Genomic DNA, 20,070 nt, shown 5'->3' with positions numbered 1-20,070 from the left:
GTAGCACAATCAGCAAGGGATTTTCATATAGATTTAATATGATGAGAATCGGGACTTAGAATTTATGACTTGCTAAGCAGGAAAACGGGTTAGAGAGGAATGCACTAACAAGATTTCACTGTATTGGTAATTGGGTATATATTTTGCATTATTGAATGTGAAGGAAGTTTTTTTTCAATATTCATTGACTTGGCCCTCAACGGGCAACTTAAACGCAGTCTACAGTGTGATGGTAGTCGTACACGCACGCACATTAATGGTGTCCCGACATAATCAACACTGCCCCACTCCAGTACTGAAAAGGAGGGGAGTGAGTAAAGGGATAGTGTTGAAGGTCACTCCAGTACTGAAAAGGAGGAGACGGGAGTGAACAGGTAGTGCTGAATACACAGTGTGTGTATTCCGGCGTTATACTGTAATATTGTAATAAGATGGCTCATATCCTATCACAGGTGAATCGAGGACGTATTATTGGCATGTGGGAGGCTCACATGGTCTCCCAAGCAATAGCACAAGCAATACCATGCAGTCTTAAGACAGTTTGGAGATGGATAGAAATATGGCAAGAACGAGGTTAAGGATTGGTAGACCCGACATAACGCAGCTACAAAATATTCCTAACTAGTATAAAATACTTTTCGGTTAAAAACCTCCTTTACCTCTTAATACTGTAATTATCAGAGTAGGTTACTTTTTATTTTTTTAATGTTAAAATGCTATTTGTTTGAGGTGTCGACCTATAGAGTTCTTTTGCCCCTACTTGCACAATATATGAACCTGCATGTAATTGGAATTGCGGAAGTGTTGAGTGTTGAATGTGAGAAACGTTAAGGACGACACAAACATGCAGTCCCCAGGCCAGGGATATAATCTTTTACAATTAAAACCCCCTGACCCTGCCGGGAATCGAACCCAGGGCGGCCGGACGCGTTGCCCCGTACACCGCGGGGCCGGACGAGTAGGTAACCTAATGCTGTACTTCAGTACATCCGCCATTCGATCACAACGAAGTCTTGTAGCGGGCTGTCTGCATGCAGTCCATGCAGCAATGCGTTAAGCGAAAAGGTGAGTCATTGTGCCTTCGCTACCTCTTCACTCCCTTCCCCCATGTTTTGTACTGGATTGGCCTTCAACACTACCCCTTCACTGTCCCCTTCTTTTCAGTACTGGAGTGGGGCAGTGTTGATTGTTTATGTCGGGACACCATTAATGTGCACGTCTGTACCAGACCTGTAGCTCAGATCCTTTCCAACAGAACAAATATGGCCTAGGCCACCATAGCTCAATTGGTAGAGCAACCAACGTGAAATCGGGAGGTTGTGGGTTCAGATCCCGCTGGTGTCTGGTTGGCCAATTTGGTTCTGTACTTAACATCTCTTCAACACATACTAAATGTACATAACACAACCTAATAGGTTGAAAGTTGGTTTCGAAGCTTTTTTTTTTTTTTTTTCCTTTTTTCTGTTGATTCTTAGGTTAAAGAGGAAATTTGTCGTCTTTTGGTTGTATTGATGATCTTATTCACAAACTGTGCATTATACCCACTTGATTTAGCTATTGATCATATGATATCCAGTTCATTCTGAAGGTCTCTTTTAGATAAGGGGATGCTGAGTGCTATATTTACCATAACAATTAAAACTGAAAGTACAATAGTTCCACCTCTCCAATACAAATTCAAGTAAAGTAGGTTACTTTACAGAAGAAACATTTATTAGGAACTTTTAATTTTAAATGTAATCACAGTTCAATATGGACCATTAACAATGAAATTTATCTCTCTAAATGTATTTACCATACTCTAGCATGCCCTTTTTTCTTTATGGGATTGTGGATGGAGAGAACCCTTTTGGATTGTACTAGCTGTTTGAATTGGTTTTCTGAAGATATGATGGGATAGCTGGTTGGAGTGTCTAGTAATGCATGTCTAACTAATATAGACTGTTCCGAACTATCCAGATAAATTTCCACCAAGATCCCCAAGGCTGGCGACCCCATGGCCAAACCATTCTATTGGTAAATAATATTATTAAAACAAAAGGAGCAGTTGTTCAGGAACAATTTCAGAATGTTAATTCCTGAATTTCTTGTACGGATACTATATTTTATATTTTAAGTTATTGTATATTATAACTATGGTTTTTTCTATAGGGATACTTGGATACATGTTCTTAATACAGAAACAGTGGATTGTATCGTGAGGTTGAACATACAAATGTTTAAGATTGTCAACTAATTCTAATGTGTTTTTAATGGACATTTTGGCTTGAAACCTGTAATTTTCTTTAAAAACCGTTGTATGAACCGAGGTTTTATATAGAGGGCTCTGTCTATAATTAATGATTGGTCTCACAGGGACGTCATCCTTGTGGATCTTTGGTTGTGGTCTAGCTTTGGGGAGACCTGGGATCGTATTGATGAAAGTGTAATGGACTAGTATAACTTCGAAACAAATCTCTAACCCATGGGTAAATATTGGAATTTTTTTTTTTCTAGTGGCTTTACGTCGCACCGACACAGATAGGTCTTATGGCGATGATGGGATAGGAAAGGCCTAGGAGTTAGAAGGAAGCGGCCGTGGCCTTAATTAAAGTACAGCCCCAGCATTTGCATTGTGTGAAAATGGGAAACCACGGAAAACCATCTTCAGGGCTTCCTACAGTGGGATTCGAACCCACTATCTCCCAGATCCAAGCTCATAGCTGCGCGCCTGAGCTCGATCATCATCATCATCATTATTATTATTATTATTATTATTATTATTATTATTATTATTACTTGTGAGGTGTGGCTATGAAGATATTTACATCAATTAGTATTATTTATGTAGTTATGTACGGATTTTATTTGGTATAAATCGTGATCGTATTATTTGTGAGGTTATGTCATGAAACATCTGCTGTATGTACATTAATGAGTTTATTTAGTGTAAGAACCAATAATTAGTAGTATATAATTTAATAAATATGATTTATACATCCAGAGTAATGTTGTGTAACACACTAATAGTCCAGAACAATACATCTTGCCACTGGAATTGTGTAAAAAATTCCTTTCATTGTGAATAGGCTATTGGAGACTCGAAATTACAAGAAAACATGTTGCGACATTCTTCTAGAAGCCTGGCCAGGCAATGTATATAAAGAGGCAAACTTGGAAGTCGAGTTGTTGAACGAGACTTGTAGTGGAAGTCGTTAGTCAAGTATATGAACTTTGTTGGATTGGTACTTGGTTGACATGGAAGTGTTGCAGTCTTGTCCTTCGTAACAGTGTTTTGTTCAAGAGGGCAGTTATCAGTGTGTGTGTGTGTAATCTGTAAATAAAACTGTACACAACTGACAGCATTTTGTGTGTGCGTCTTTGTAGTTACAACAATATTGATTCCTTTTAGTGCTTTCTTTGTCACGAGGAAAGAAACTTTTAAGTAGACATTTTAAGTTCTTTTGAATTTCAGTTAAAGGATCTTTTTTGATAATGGTGAAGGTTTTGTTAGAAAAAGAGCAGTTCGTTTTATTAACATAATCCTCTTTACTCATGACAATGGACACATTGCCTTTGTCGGCTTTCAGTAAAATTAATCATTTTCTTGATTTTCATTTTTATGTAGCTTGATAATATTATTTAATTTCTTCCTAACCACCTCTTGTTGATCACTAGGAAGTTTCATAATGGCCAATTTTGATTCTGTGACTGTTGTGATGAGTTGCGTTTTGGGTTCTTGCTCAACATTTTTGTTTCCTCCTCATTCAATGTTACATCAGTTAAGTTAATGACAGGTGGGTAGAAATTAGGTAAGGTGTCAGAATGCTGCACTTTGAATTCATGTATTTATCAGTTTATTCAATTTATTACCTAAAACGTGTTGCTTATGTTTCAGAGTGAATTCTAGTTTTTGGTTAACCATTGAAAATCCACAGCTAGTTTACAGTCATTCGACCGGGTCAGGAATGGAATGAATGAAGCCCCCCCCCCCCATCTAGCAGCGAGGAATTGTGCCGGCTGCCGAAGCCTGTCACACTCCTCTGGGGCAATGATTAATGAATGACTGGTGAAATGAAATGATACTGGAGAGTGTTGCTGGAATGAAATATGACAGGGAAAACTGGAGTAATACTAGGGGCTCATTAGCTGGTAAATAGCACACTGGGGTGAAACGCTGGCTCCCAGGAATGAGTTAGCTAGAAGATTTATTATGTCCAATAACGAACCATTTATATTGGTATTATAAATTTACTCATTCGGGACAAATATATCAGGTTCCCCATGGGAATCAATATCTACATCATCAAAACTGGAGTTCCCAGAGAAAACTGATTAACCATTGATTGAAAGAAATCCCACTGGGGTTTGGTGAGATTTTTGGCTACTTCAAGGTGATTCTAATATGGTCTTTCATTCATACATTTTTTTATCTCTTTATTGATCCATATTTTATTGGTTTTAAGTTGAATTTTATTAATCTGATTCGTAGCTCAGTGGTTTTTCATAGTAAATTTCAGAAAATTGGCTGTTAGAGTATTGGTTATGTATTGTTTTGAGAAAGAAAATGAAAACCTACAACCTGTTTTCCAGTCTTTGACCGGGTCAGGGATGTAATGAATGAACCATATATAGGCTATTAGTACAATGGGGTCGCCACTCCCAAAATGATTTATGAATGACTGATAAATGCTATGAAATGATAATGGAGAGTGTTGCTGGAATTAAAGGTGACAGGGAAAACCGGAGTACCCGGAGAAAAACCTGTCCAGCCTCCGCTTTGTACAGCACAAATCTCGCATGGAGTAACCGGGATTTGAACCACGGTATCCAGCGGTGAGAGGCCGACACTTTTCAATTTTGGCAATCTTAGTTTTTAGGCCTTGGTATAAATGAGCCTTTTTTCATGCCTAGTTGGCTATCAACTCAAGTTATGAATTTCATGGCATAAAATACTACCAACAAACACATGCCCTTATTTCCAACACCGGCATTACAAATTTGGACCATATTCTGGTCTGAACAGACTCCCACAAGTAGCAGAACATATATAAATTGTACTGGAATGCTAGAAAATGTATGGCCTGAACATGTAAATTGTTTAATAATACTACATGTATTTGAATCACTACTGAAATTTCGAGAATTGAAAATATTATGTAATTACTCTTTTCCAACTCAATATAACCAAATTTGTTTATGGATTGATTTTCAATTAAAGCCATATGTAACATGAAGTAATATGGAGATTTCATAAAATATGAACATTTTACCAAAATATCATGAAGTATGAAAAACATTTTGCACAAAATGAATTCTACACACTGCAAATCATGGAATATCCTTGTTCCCATAAAGCTAGCAGCCATGGTTTAGAATGTGAAACTTTATATTTTGCAAGTCTAGTTATTACCACATTCATACTTCATCTCAATTCAAAATACCTTCCCCATGGATTAAAAATTCTTTTAGTATCAGAAAAGGAACCTTTTTAAATAAATGACTTTAGAAACTTACCCCCACATCTTTTTCTTGTACTTTTCTCCCATCTTTGCAAGGATGTCCAAGTAGCCATTTCTACACTCTGATTGACAGTCAAGAATGTGAGGAAGCACAGAGATCACACACAAAGGACGCTGCTCGCAAGCCTCCTTGAAAGTGTCTTCATCTGTAATCTGAAGGGAATCATCATATATAAAACAGCAGCAAATAGAAAAGATGTGACCAATATTACTGTATTGTAATTTTGCAGAAGTCAACTGTTCATAATAATCACTAAAAGATTGGTTGAAACTATCTGATGCTTTTGTCTCTGTACTCAGATTCCTTCATTCCTGAACTAAAATAATAAACTACAAATTTCTAAATACAATATTATTTATTTAAATGCCTGTTTTCACATTAACATTTAAACATCTGTATGAATGAATGACTGCCTAGAATAACGTAAGTCCCTTTTGACAACAGTGGAGTTTCAGCAGGGCAGTGTCTATCTCAAGGAGAATGAAAACTAGGGCAGTTAGTGTACTTGTTCGGTGATATGCACTGTTCCACATTATGAGCTTATCTTCACACAAAAGACGGATGCAAACAACGCGATACCATGTGTCCAAACCTTTTGCATTAATAGCACCGCATGGAAGGCAGGATGTACGGCCTCACATCACAATGATAGCTTGTTACCTTGAATTTTTCTGGCAACACCGTCTGCACCGCACACTTGGACGCGTAAAACGCCGGACGTGTCATGCCAGGGTTCTTCACGTCTTCCACCAACTCATCAGTGTTCAGAATGAAGTCCCAGTGAAAGACAACGAATCAGATTCAAGGATATGTGTTCTTCCACTTTAACAGGGGTTTTTCCAAAGTGGTCGCACTTGAATAACCGATCAGCTTGAAATAGAGTGCAGGTTTTTGAGCAGCAAACTACCATAGCGCACTTTCTTGAGGTCCTCACATTTGCTGTAGCCATCTGTAATGTATACTTGAAAAGAATGGATTTCACCAACTTAAAATCTTGCCCATTGATTCTCATAGCAACCACGAACCTAGGGAAGCTAGATCCCATACTTTCATGCTGCACCTGTTCCCAAGGGGTCACCATAGAGAGGGAATTAAAAGTTAAAGACTTGTGTGGTGGACCACCCCAGACAGGTTTCAGCCATTTCAAAGCCAGGCAGATTCTACTGCCAAGTACACGGCGCTCCCACCTGACGGGCTAGGGATACCGTCTGGGTTGTTGAGAGTAGTATCACACATAAGAGGCCCTTCCCCAAGCAGCACAGACAGCAAATTTTGATTGGTTTACAAGCAACCCTCAAGATAAAAAAAGAGTGAACCGAAGGCCAGAAGACCCCTTCAGTTGCCATCAACAACAGGCAGAGATTATCCGTGGATGTATTCAGAGCCTCCCATCCATGGGGGTACAATTCATAGTACCAAACTCCAATCAATTTCCGCACCTAGTAGACTCTTACAACTGTCGGGGATACCGTGGGTGTATTATTTGTCTGCTGTAGACAAAACTGGAAATTATGAGCAATGTGTGTGGGAAATTTCTGATAAGTTAACAGATATTCAAATAGAAAATAAGGTGCTTAAATTTGTTTTATGACAATATTATAGGCAGTAAAGTTTAACTCTGAATTGTCAATTCTAACTAAATATGGATAGGAATATAAAAGTTTCTGGACATTTAAATGAACATGAGTTTAGTTATCAAGAGCTAAGTGAAATTCTAGGGTAACAGCTATCGATACAGAAGTGAAGCCGTCTGCAAAACTTAATTCAATGAAGTGATTGATGAAAAACATGTACTGAAAACCGTGAAAGATAACCTTCAAAACCTAAAAGACACTCTTAAAAACAATGTCAGTGAAATTCTACCTCACCAAGTTGACTTCTTATCAGAACAACCGTCTTAACTCACTCGCATAGAGTCTTCATTTTTTGGGCAAGACTTTTCCATTTTCTCCTATCCCAAATATCTATGCCTGTCTGTTGGGCACTTTTCCCCCCACAGATCCTCACGTGGAGCGTCTTCTCCATCTTCCTCTCTCCCTTTTCCCATCCATCTTCAGAGCAAATTCTCTCTTAGCTGCGTATTCTTCATTCCTGTGCAAAATGTGACCATACAAGAGCAGTTACCTTTCTTGAACTCCCTTGATTACCTCCATCTCTTCAACACTGCCCCTTATGGGACTATTGTTAGTTCAGTCTCGATGGGAAATGCCACACATCCAATGTGGCATTATTTTTGCAAGCTACAATTTTTGACACTGGGACTTCACATTTGGCCATGTCTCCGCTCCATAAATCATTGCAGGTCTTGCTGTGCCATCATAGGCTTTCCCCTTCATTTTCACATTTATATTTCTGTCACGGAGGACTCCAGACAGCTTCTTCCAGTTGGCCCAGCCAGCCTGTATTGCGCGAGAGGTTTCCACATTCAAAATTACCATTACTGGATATCATGGATATTACATACATGAAACTATTCACTGTTTGGAGCTTCAGTTCATTCAAAGTGTTCGTATCAGAACAATTTTCCTTGATTTTCACTTCTTAAAAACGTTATTCCAAAGTATGGTTTTGACAGCTTTTCTTATTTGTCTATAGTCTAAAAATTATGAGGGAATTAGTGCCAATAAAATTTTCATGAGACTCTAGTCAGGAGAATGAAAATTTACATTTTTTGAAAGTTGTCCATGAAAAATAAAGTGAATAAAAAGATGGGTTATTTTGCAAATGGATGAAATCTCTGTGAATGAAGGAGTAAATATGGAAAAATTATGGGTTTCCCAGAAAATCACGATCAACTTTTAGAGGAAAAACAGTTCTTGCTAATCTAACATACAGCCAAAGCTGGTTAGGACAATTTTGTGGAGACTGAAAAAAGTCATAAAGAGGGAATGTGTTAAAAAATAAAAACAATGTGTCTCTATTTTTTTTTGCTAGGGGCTTTATGTAGCACCGACACAGATAGGTCTTATGGCGACGATGGGATAGGAAAGGCCTAGGAGTTGGAAGGAATCGGCCATGGCCTTAATTAAGGTAAAGCCCCAGCATTTGCCTGGTGTGAAAATGGGAAACCACGGAAAACCATCTTCAGGGCTGCCGATAGTGGGATTCGAACCTACTATCTCCCGGATGCAAGCTCATCTGTTAAATTTAAAGCAGGTTTGAACATAAAAATAATTACGATGGAAACAAAAACGTAAGTGTTTACAATTATTATAATTAATGAAATAAATAAACAATAAATTTTAAGAACAGCAACAAAGTAAAACATTGTTAGAAACCAACTATTCACATCTCTTACAATTATGTTTAAAGTTGTCTAGGAAGTCCAACATCTGGGCAATTTGCACACATTTTATGTGCGGATTAGCATCCACTTTCTTAATGAACTTTAATTGTTTAGCCTAAAAGCTAAAGCCGCAGTCTCCATTTTTTTGGGGGGGGGGAATTGAGATAATGGTAACACTGTATGCTTGGTAGTGTATAGTTTTTTAATACAAGACTTAGTTGCAAAAGCAGCACACAAACGTATTATTTTAATAGTTAAAATAATTAAGGCCACGGCCGCTTCCTTCCCACTCCTAGCCCTTTCCTGTCCCATCGTCGCAGTAAGACCTATCTGTGTCGGTGCGACGTAAAAAAAAAACAACTAGCAAAAAAAAATAGTTAAAATGTAGCCTTAGAATCAAAGTCTGCAAACTCCCAAGTTTATTTTGTGAGATCTGAGAAGCAAAAGCAGGAAAATCCAAGTTCACCAATCACAGCATTCTATTCAGTCATGCGACCTGTCATGGCTGGCCACTGTTTCTGAGCTTAGCGTTTGTAGTTACAGTAGTTTAGTGTTGTGTTTTGCACTGTGTTGTCTATTTCTATTAATTTTTATAGTTTTCATTTTAAAGAATTTTAAATTATTATGGAACCTGAGTTAGGACAAGGAATTTCTCCTGTATCACCTAGGAAAGCTAGGAAGAGGCCCAGCTGCCCTGAAAAGTGGAAACAAAATGTTGCTATAAAGTTGAGGTTGGACTGTTTCTTCCTACACATTTTAAATTTAATTAGAATTAAGAATTGTGATAGTAGTAGTTCATCGAGAGGTTAGCATTGCCATATATTTTAGTTTGATTTCTCAGGCTAACCTTTCTTAAATTCTTTTATTTCAGATATAAGGCACAACAGATGTTGACATAACCTTCATGTGGTCATCACAAAAAGTTTTACATGTAGCATGTTTACTATGAAACAGTGTTTAGAGTTTCATGATCTCGTTTATAAGAACAAAGACAATTCCAAGATCATTTTCTTGTGAAATACACTGAAACCAAGGAAGTACAAAGAACAAGGCCCAAAACAGGTACAAGAAATCAAAAAATATTCAAACAAAGTTCTTTGTAAGGAAAAATGAAGAAAATAAAATGGTTCCTGTATGTCAAAAGGCCTTTTTTTTTTAGGTATACTGCAAATAACAAGGTCATGAGTTCAATTCGTCACGAAGAATTTTTTTTTTTTTTTTTTTTTTTTTTTTTTTGCTATTTGCTTTACGTCGCACTGACACAGATAGGTCTTATGGCGACGATGGGATAGGAGAGGCCTAGGAAGTGGAAGGAAGCGGCCGTGGCCTGAATTAAGGTACAGCCCCGGCATTTGCCTGGTGTGAAAATGGGAAACCACGGAAAACCATCTTCAGGGCTGCCGACAGTGGGGCTCGAACCCACTATCAGAAGATTGGATCTCTCCCAGAAGAAACTAGAGGGGGAGATCATGTATCAATAAAGTTCAACGAAAAGAAGCAGTCGGTAATGAAAGTTACATCCCCTTTGACCTGCAGTGATGCACACTACTGTCGATCAAAGAGTGGCCGTAAGTACTTACAAGGAGAACTCAGTATAGCAAAATTACACAAAATGTATAATGACAGTGTTGAGGAAAATTTAATGGTGAAAGAGTTACTTTAGATTTGTCTTCAATCGTAACTTTAACATTGGCTTTGGCAGTCCAAGATTGGATGTGTTCCACATGCATAGAACTTAAAGACTGAAATTGGAAAAGGACCCAGAGAAGAAACAAGACTTTTTACTTCAAAGAGCAATACACAAAAAAAGGGCTAAGGCTTTTTATGATCATTTAAAAGAAGAAGACTCTTCAGTTATGAATGTCTCATTCGACTGTCAGAAAAACTTACCACTCCCAAAATTGCCAGACCAGGAAGTTTACTATAGACAGCAGCTTTATCTGTACAACCTCATGTTTGTAAAAGGTACCTCTAGAGATCAGCTAACGAAAGATAACTGCACAAGCTATTTATGGAATGAATATGTTCACAAGAAAGGCTCGAGTGAAATTGCATCATGTCTCCACCCCTTTTTTTAAAACACAGATTTTACAGGCAAAACCAAACTGAGGATGTCTGCAGTTGGATGAGGGGGGGGGGCCAAAATAAAAACCAGATCATTCTTGCAATGTGTTCCAGATGGTTTTTGGATGCCCCACCAAATCGGAAGGATGTTGAAATAATTTTTCGGATTCGTGGACATTCATTCATGCCACCAGATCGGGTTTTTGGCCATTGTAAGCAGTAGTTCAATCCATGAAGCAAATTGAGAACCCTGAACAATATGTGGAGGTTGATCGAGATTGTTCGAGATTGGCGGAGTGAGGCCTACAAGGTTTTCAAATCGATAAATCTATGACATTTCAAATTCGCGCCGACGAAAAAGTTTTTTCTTCGAAGACCTAAGTCAAATAAAAAACAGGTGGTAATCAAAGGTGAACATTTTTACTACCATGAAGTAAATAAGTTCAAATGTGCCACAAAAGATAAATTTACAATCTTAGACATCAACCCTCTGTTAATTCTGTCAGGACTGCCAGGCCTGGTAAAAGGAGTAAAACTCTCTGACGTGAAAAGGCTGCTTGATATATACGTTGGTCCAAATTGGGTAGAAAACTCAGTTTTAGGCTATTATAAAGATCTTTTTTGCGAAGTGTGATGGCCAAGAAGACCTTCGAGAGGAACTAGAACCTGAATGTGAGCCAACAGAAGAATCACCAGAAACAATGGTGTAGGACAGAACTGTTTCAAAAAGAGAAGCTTACCATGACAACTTTGTAGTTTTAAAGTTTAAGTGTTCTTAAAATTTGTTTTAATTGTAGAGGGCCAATGTTCCCTCATAGTGTTTATTCTGAGGTTGTGTATTCTTTGTACGATGCATTTCTTCCATGAGAGAATGTAGACTCCATGGGTCAGCTGTGTGGCTATATAATTTGTGTGTAGTTAGAGGAGCATACAGTGGGTGTACAGCTAGTGGACAGCTTGTGATGCTTAACGGTTGTACTGCATTGAGCTCAAAATGTTAGCCTGTATATAAGAAGTAGTAGGATGTGTATTGTTGTGGAGTATGTGTTCGAGAACCATGTAAGGGGACAGAGATGTTGGATCTTCGATAAACTATTCTTTTAAACTGACATGTGGTATCGTGGTTATGTTACTCCTTGCATAGCCCGATAGTTAGTTCACCTACAAGGTTATGAGCACAGATCAAAAGAAATTCAGAGATCCAGATTGACAGTCTGCTCAGTATGTTCCAGAAGATCGACAGAGCTATAGAACTAAAAGGTTCCAGAAAGTTCCAGCGAGTTGTTTTTTCGGTGTGCTTGGATAAATAGCGAAGGCTATCCAGTGACAATGGCAATTAATGAAATGCATCACATTCAGCAGTTTTCAGGTTCAGATTTTGGAACTGATTGTTTAGAATGAAGAGTGTATTACATCAAGCTCAAGTGATAGAGGCTATTGAGGTTGCTGATTTTGCTACGAAATCCAAAAATGCCGGTAAGGAAGCAAGAGCTCAGACGTTACTCATTTCTGGTGTAAGTGATAGGTATCTTAATTTTTTGAAACAGCATAACTCAGCTTACGCTATGTTCAGAAGTTTAGAAGACAATTTTAGAGGTAAAGAGGCTAGAAGTCTTTTATATTTGGGGAGACATTTGACTGAAGCTAAATATGATGGTTGTAGTTCATTAGCAGAACATATTATGAAATCGGAGGACTACTTCTCACAAATGAAGGACGCTAATAGAGAGTTATCTGAGGATGAAAAAATTAATTACCGTATTTACGCGAATAATCCCCGCCACCAAATAATCCCAGCACCGTAACTTTAGGAAGGCTGATTTTGAAAAGAAAAAAAAAAAAGCCAACATTGACGCAAATAAAACCCGCACCCCAATTTGTGCCTCAAATTTTTAAAAATATGTGCGGGTATTATTCGCGTAAATACGGTACTTGTTGGTGTCAATGTCTCGTAGTTATGATTCAGGGGTGACAGCTCTTGAAACTCAACCAAATTTAACACTGGACTTTGTGAAAAATCATCTGTTAGGAGGAAAAAAACCAGAAGAAATTTCAAAATTCTGTTATCGGAAGCAATCACATTTTTCTCTGCTTTCGATGTGGTAAACCAGGTCACAAACGATATCAGTGTAAAGAACATTCCAATTCTTCATCTAGAAGCTTCTACAGAGGAAGAGGATCTTCAAGGTCACGAGGACATGGTCGAACACATTCTTGTACTCCAGTTTCTACAATTTGTGGAAATACTCCATGGAAAATGGACAGCGGGGGAAAAAATGTCAACAATGAAGCAGCTGGCAGAGTGTCGTTTTATGCAGAAGGTGCAAATGAAGTTCAAAGTGAAAGTGAGTCTGGGCATTCATGTAACTCTGATAATGTGTGTAATGTAGAAGAAAATAAGCAAGATAATACTGAATGTGATCTTGTTTGGTATGTGGATTCAGGTTGTTCTGATCATTTACTGTCTGAATTAAATGTTTTTGATACTTCTGGGACATTAAGACTTCCAAAGATATGTGTTGCATAAAATGGTATTGACATTGAAGCTAATTGGTATACGGAATAATGAGACAAAAATGTATGTAAATGGAACAATTGTTCCTTGTAATATCAAGAATGTATATCATGTGCCTGAAGTTAGGAAAAATCTTTTGTCAGGAAAAAGAGATGGTTCCTTGTATACTGTTAGGATGAAAATTGATACAGGTGATGCTAGTAACGGTAATACTTTGAAGGTGTGTAAACCCAATGATGAATTAGAACTGTGGCATGAGAGGTTAGGCCATCTGAACTACAAAAGTATTGGTACGTTGGTAAAGAAAGAGCTAGTTAATGGATTGAGTGACATACAAAGTGCTAAATTTGAGAATTATAGTTGTGAAAATTGTATCTATGGTGAAACGACTAAACAATCATTTACTGGTAAGAGAAAAATCTAGCAAGCCATTAGAACTTATGTGTGTGGTCCTATTAAACTGTTAACATGGGATGGATATGAATATTTTGTAACATTTACTGATGGTTTCACACATTTTACTGCAGTATATCTAATGAGAAATGAGAGTGAAGTGCATGACAAATTTGGTGAATATTATAACTATGCGACTATTCATTCCTCTAGAAATTTGTTAAAACTTTCTGATCTTTGCCTTGTCTCTAGTAAGTACTTGAGTACTGAAATATCAAAAGTATTGAGAACCTATCTCCAATAATTAATTATATCCATGACTTACATTATTACCTAATGCAGTCATTAAAAAGAACTGTCTGATCTCTTATTTTATTTATCCTGCCTCATTACAGCAGGTTCATTTTCCTCTGAATTCCTTGAATTTATAACATTCTTCAGATACATACAAGGAGGAACACAACTTAGAAAACATAACTGGACATATAACAAGAAGTAAAATTTCTCATACATACCTGTTTTATCTCTGGAGCTGGAACGTTTTCAGCAATCTTTTCAAGAGCCCAGTTAACAATATCACTGCTGGTCCGTCCTCCAGTGTAGTCAGTTACCGAGCTGGAGTCCTTCTTACCAGGAGCAAAGTACTTGATGGTAGGATAGCCTTGTACTCCATATTGGTTCGACTTCACCGTGTTGACTGTAGCATCCAAGGCTCCAAGTTTTACCTAGAAAATCAATTCCAATTTCTGGTAATATTCTTTCCTACAAGATTATTTTTCCTTTTGCTTTAGCAGAAGCCATTTCTTTTCAGTATGAGTTACATAATCTTTGACTGCTGGGTTCTACAATCTGTTGAACCTGAAGAGCCTACAGTTATAAATATTTCTTTCCTGTCATGCTTATTTTCAGAAAAAATACTGGCATTCTTTTAAATGAACTAAACAAACAAAACAAACAAACTAAACTAAACAAATTCACTACACACATTCCCATTGATGTCACTTGGTGAACCCTAGAGCAGTTTACTACTAAATTCACTGTGATATTAATTCATTCCAAAATTTTATATCCGTGGTGTTTACGAAGGCTGATCACGAAAATTGTAACTTCCTTCATGCCATTTAATCAAAATCAGGATGCAAGAATATGTTTCATGTAATTAGTAGTGATGCCTCTCTTATGCAATCTTCCTGTTAAGAGATTCTTTATTTAATTGTGGAGTTAAGTTGGTGCTGAAGTCAACAGTCAATTGCTTGCCATTGATTGTACATAGTTCTTCACGAGGCAGACTAATTTAAACGTTGCAAATTCTAATTACAGAGATTTACAATAATTTAAAATCTTCCACCTTTTTGATACTTTTTATTTGCTTTTTAGGAAATTAATTATAAACAGTTCTCAAATAAAAATGAAACATGTACTGTTTATAATAAATTAATTTGCTAAAAACGCAAATAAAAAGTATCATAAAGGTGGAAGATTTTCAATTATTGTAAGTGTCTGTAACTTAAATGTTACAAAATTTTGGAAGTAATAATTTACTACCATCTGACAGAATTCACGTTAGTTACATCTGCTGTCATATCTTATTCATACTCTATGTATAAATTAGGTTTACAATATTTTTTCTTTTTCAATATTCACCATGTCCATCTATCTTGTCCTTTCAAAACTATCATTGCTCCAGCGCTAAGAATACTTACAGCTCCAATATCTGCCTTAGTAAGTCTATGAAAAAGTAATAACTTTAATTTCCTGCCATGTTAATATAAACATATTGAAATAAAATGCCCAATGTTGATTCACAGTCTGGTGATGAAATTCCATGCCCTGTCCGTAATAAATGCTGTAAGTCGACACTAGGAAAGGTAAAGGAGAAAATCGTAACACAATACACTAGTAATGTGAATGTTTGGAAAAGTTTACAGCTGACAGAAGAAACCCCAATGGTCACCAATCGTGAAACCGAAAATATTAATCCTACGAAGAGTTGGGAGGATAGGATTTCAAACATTACGTAAAACGGTGATGCTAATCAGCTGGAATTTTTTAATTCAGAGGTTACACTTCTTTGCAGATCAGGTAATTACCTGGCCCTCAACATCCTGCTGTCAGATATTACATAAGTAAAAATTATCAAAATAATTGTAAATATGATCATAAAACCTCTAGGTCTAAAAGGCAACAAGAGAAAACAGACTGTTATGCCTATGAGATAGCCCAATATCATTTCTATAATCAGAGGTGGAAAATTACTTGCCAAAATTTTGGACAAAACTACTAAGGCCCATTCTTGTAAAATCCCAATAACTACGATTTTGGGTCATTTTGAAAGGACTTCTGGTACCAAAAATTATAATTCTCCTGTTTCTCTTATGGAAACAAGCACTGAATTACTTGGCTCAGGCAACAGCGTGACTGCCTCTCAATGCTGGGTTCCGTGGTCCAAATCCCGGTCACTTCATGCAAGATTTGTGCGGGACAAAGCAGAGGCGGGACAGGTTTTTCTTCAGGTACTCTGGTTTTCCCTGTCATATTTCATTCCAGCAACACTCTCCAATATCATTTCATATGTCATTCATCAGTCATTGCCCCAGAGGAGTGCGACAGGCTTCGGCAGCCGGCACAATTCCTATCCTTGCCGCTAGATGGGGGCTTCATTCATTCCATTCCTGACCCGGTCAGTGACTGGGAACAGGCTGTGGATTTTCATTTTTCATTAATATTTCTGTAGACGAGTCTATAAGGCATCATACAACAAAGTAGACACTTCACTAGGCCCAGATCATATTACAGTTTGAGTATTACAGCACCTCAAGGTTACAGATTTTTCATTAAGATAGGACCAGTAATAACAAATATTTCAGAATTAAATTTTAAGCCTTCCCCTAAACTACCATTTCATTCAGCATGAATACAATATTATTTATGGTCTAAATTGTAGAGACTTATTCTCCGAATTTGCATACCGATTTTCATTAAATTCCCTTCAACCGTTTTCTCTTGATGCGCGCACATACAGACAGACATTACGGGAAACTAAAAAGTGAATTTCCTTGTTATTATGGACACGACTGATACAGAAATACCATCTTTTTTTAAAGTCTGAGCAATGTACAGACAAAACTCTTATTTTATACATATAGATGTCTGAAAACGACCCTGCAATCTAGCTTGCTTGCCTCTCACCAGAGGCCCTGGTTTCGATTCCCGGCCAGGTGAGGCATTAATACCTGGATACGAGGGCTGCTTCTAGGTTCACTCGCTCAGCTTACATAATTACCATTAATTGAGGAACTATCTGTGAGTGGCGACCCCAATCTAGGGAGTCAGGGATAACTGCAGAGAGGATTCGTCACACTAACTATGTATCACCTCATAATATGCAGGCCTTCGTGCTGAGTAGCTGTCTGTTGGTATGCCAAAGTCCATTAGGGCTTTAGTTTGGTTTCGGAGTGTTTGTAAGATTACAATCATACATACTTCATTACTGTGATGTTTACCCAAATCAACTGTTTTTAATTACCCCTCCCCCTCTAGATTTTTTGTATTGTAAGTTTTTTTTGTGGTACCTACAAAAACAAAGAATCACGGTTCCACTGTATTCAGGATGATTTCCTACAATTAGCTAAAGAAAACCTGTTCTAACATTTAAGAAACTATTTATTGTAACAATAGTCGACATTGTATTGAATAGGTGGACCTAGAAATGAAGTTATTTTGAGAATTTTGTCAATATATCAAGAGGAACTCATGCAAAAATGGGTGCGAAAGGTAGGAAGACCCTGCTGCTTGTGGACGGATGTACGTCATCCTCCAGACTCATCACACCCGAGAAATGTGAATGGAGAATTCTCCCCTGCAAATTGTACGAATGAAGTGCAACCACTGGATCTACCGGTCATAAGCAATTGTAATTTTCACTGTCGCAAGATGTTGGTCCAACATGTCATCTTCTGTAGAGGTATAGGAAAGAAGGATGCAATGAAGATCCACATTTTATAAGCAAGACTGTTCCCTTTTTTCCTCCCTAGTAACCTTTCTTTTCCTTCCTAGTAATCAATGATGTGATAGAAACATATAGGCCTACATCAGATGCTTCAAATTATATAATTTTGTCTTTTTTTAAATTTTAATGATTTAATATTAAATGAAGCCTACAATTACTTCCTATGCAAACCTGGTAGACAACTAACAGGATTATTCAGTGTAAAATCAACAGATAAAACTTTTTTTTAAATTTACTTTCTTGAAAATACAGTAACGGTAGGTCTAAAATTGTATGCATACCTAACAATTTACTATCTTCAATACGGAATGCATTACAGCTTTGTGGCAACGAGCATTACAATTATGCATACGGAACTATTTTTGTGACTAGAGATTCAGCGATTCTAGACTCTAGTGATGCAGATGACTATATTGTCTGTGGTGATGCAGAATGGGCACTGTTTGATGAATACATACGTCATAGGTAATAAATTTCATATTTTTCTGTATTGAAGAGCAATATAATGCAAAACAAAAGCTAAAGGTTCACGCTTGTTTCAGGTGAACTGAATTCGAGAAGATTCTTCAAGTGTATTTTAAGAGTTTCATCTGGACTTCTGTGAAGCGCATTCTTCAAATTGGAAGAAAACTGAGAACTTGCACAAGACGTGTGATTGTGATGAGTGTTTAACATCCAAATCTTAACTTGTCTTGCACTGAATATCAACAACACACACTTGCTTCATAAATTTGATCTATAATTCATGTCTTGCCTTAACTTTATTGATTTTGACTGATGGTCTTTAGCAAGACCGAAACTAGTTTCATCTAACACCGTATATGTAACTTTTTAAAGATTACAATAAATAGTATTGAATAGGTGGAGGGACCTTTAGCTTGTTTTACAATAGAATACATACGTCTAGACAAGAAAAGCATTACTATGGAACCCATGACAATCAACAAAATTATTGAAAGCATTCAGCACAAGTTCAAGAAGGAAGATGACTACTGCAATGATAGCCGTCGAACACTCCTGTGTTTTGATGCGGTGTTTAGTGCCCTAGAAACTATCGATGTTTTTGGACATATCATGTGAAATAATCAAAGACTTCCTGAAATTTTTGGGAGAGAGAAGTTTATGCCCTAGCAGCAGGCAATAATGAACAATCAAAAATAAGATTTTTCACTGTTCAATACAGAATTTTTCCAAATCTATATATTGTGAGTTCATATTAACCCAAATATATATTTTTCAATGCAATGCACTCTTCTATTTTTCTTTCCAAATACTCTAAAGAATGCTTTCAGTTACATATTTTTAACACATTTTCTCTTCAGGCTCCTGAAAAATGTATAAATAAAGCTTTACTGCATTAGGCAAAATCAGAGGCTTATTACTTTAAAAACGTACTTTAATTGTAATCAGGTTTGTTTACTTAACTTCCTGCACATAACTCATCTCGATTTTAAAGCTTGAATTTTCAGAGGGAAAAAAGTAAGATATACATGACTAAATGCAGTATACAGAAAGAGACTAATAAGGAATGGGAGACACAATAAGACAATGACAGGTCAGAGTGTGAAGCAGTAGCAACAGAAAGACTAGGACAAACATGAAAGGAAAAGGACAATTCCACATCTTCCTAATCTGCTATCTTCAAAGAAAGAGTTCCAGAAGTACAAAACAACAAACACAACTATGCTAGACAAAAACCTACTCACCTTGCCTTTAAGTTCTGTAGCTGCTTTTGCCCAATGTGGGGCCAAATTCTTGCAATGTCCACACCAAGGTGCATAGAACTCTACCAGCCACATGTCCTCCGAGTTCATGACCAAGGAGTCGAAGTTGGAGTCTGTCAACTCTACTACATCCTTTGGATCACCCTGTATAAAGGAGCATAAACAGCACCTGTAGTTTACAGATAAATGTCTAGAAGTACAATACAGGTGTTGAAATAGATAGGTGAAAGAAAAGGAAGATATTTAGCACTAAGCACTCACTTTAACCATACTGCAGAGAAATATGGTAACAGATTTTCAAATAACAATAATATGGACTCAGCTACCATATGCAGGCATTTCAATTCAATGCAATTTAGGCTCCTGAGCATCAATTTTGAAATTAAGTTTTACTCTATCAGATGGCAGAATACACTAGATCAAATTTGGCCAACCTATGGTCAAATTTTAATTAATTTTGTCTGATAAACACCACAAGTTTCACCAGAGATAATTTACAAACAGACATACAATACTGAGTGTTGAACGGTCTCTTGCGGCCCTTCAAAAAACCAACTACCTCCGCAAGATTTGAACT

At 37.1% G+C, this 20,070-nt stretch overlaps 1 protein-coding gene across 1 annotated transcript in view; it reads right to left on the bottom strand.

Moving 5' to 3' along the window:
• CaBP1 (Protein disulfide-isomerase A6 homolog CaBP1) overlaps positions 1-20,070 on the bottom strand; it is a 65,005-nt gene that overhangs the window by 14,676 nt on the left and 30,259 nt on the right. The window contains exons 4-6 of the mRNA XM_067152563.2: positions 19,476-19,637; positions 14,276-14,485; positions 5,497-5,654 (exon numbers count right to left, since the gene is read on the bottom strand). Of these exons, the coding sequence (XP_067008664.1) occupies positions 5,497-5,654; positions 14,276-14,485; positions 19,476-19,637 (530 nt within the window). The remainder of the gene's footprint in view (positions 1-5,496; positions 5,655-14,275; positions 14,486-19,475; positions 19,638-20,070) is intronic.

Source organism: Anabrus simplex, chromosome 8 (assembly GCF_040414725.1).
Source record: "Anabrus simplex isolate iqAnaSimp1 chromosome 8, ASM4041472v1, whole genome shotgun sequence".
In the NCBI taxonomy this organism is placed as follows: domain Eukaryota; kingdom Metazoa; phylum Arthropoda; class Insecta; order Orthoptera; family Tettigoniidae; genus Anabrus; species Anabrus simplex.
The sequence above is the reverse complement of the archived record's forward strand: the minus strand, read 5'-3'. Positions and strand labels throughout refer to the sequence as shown.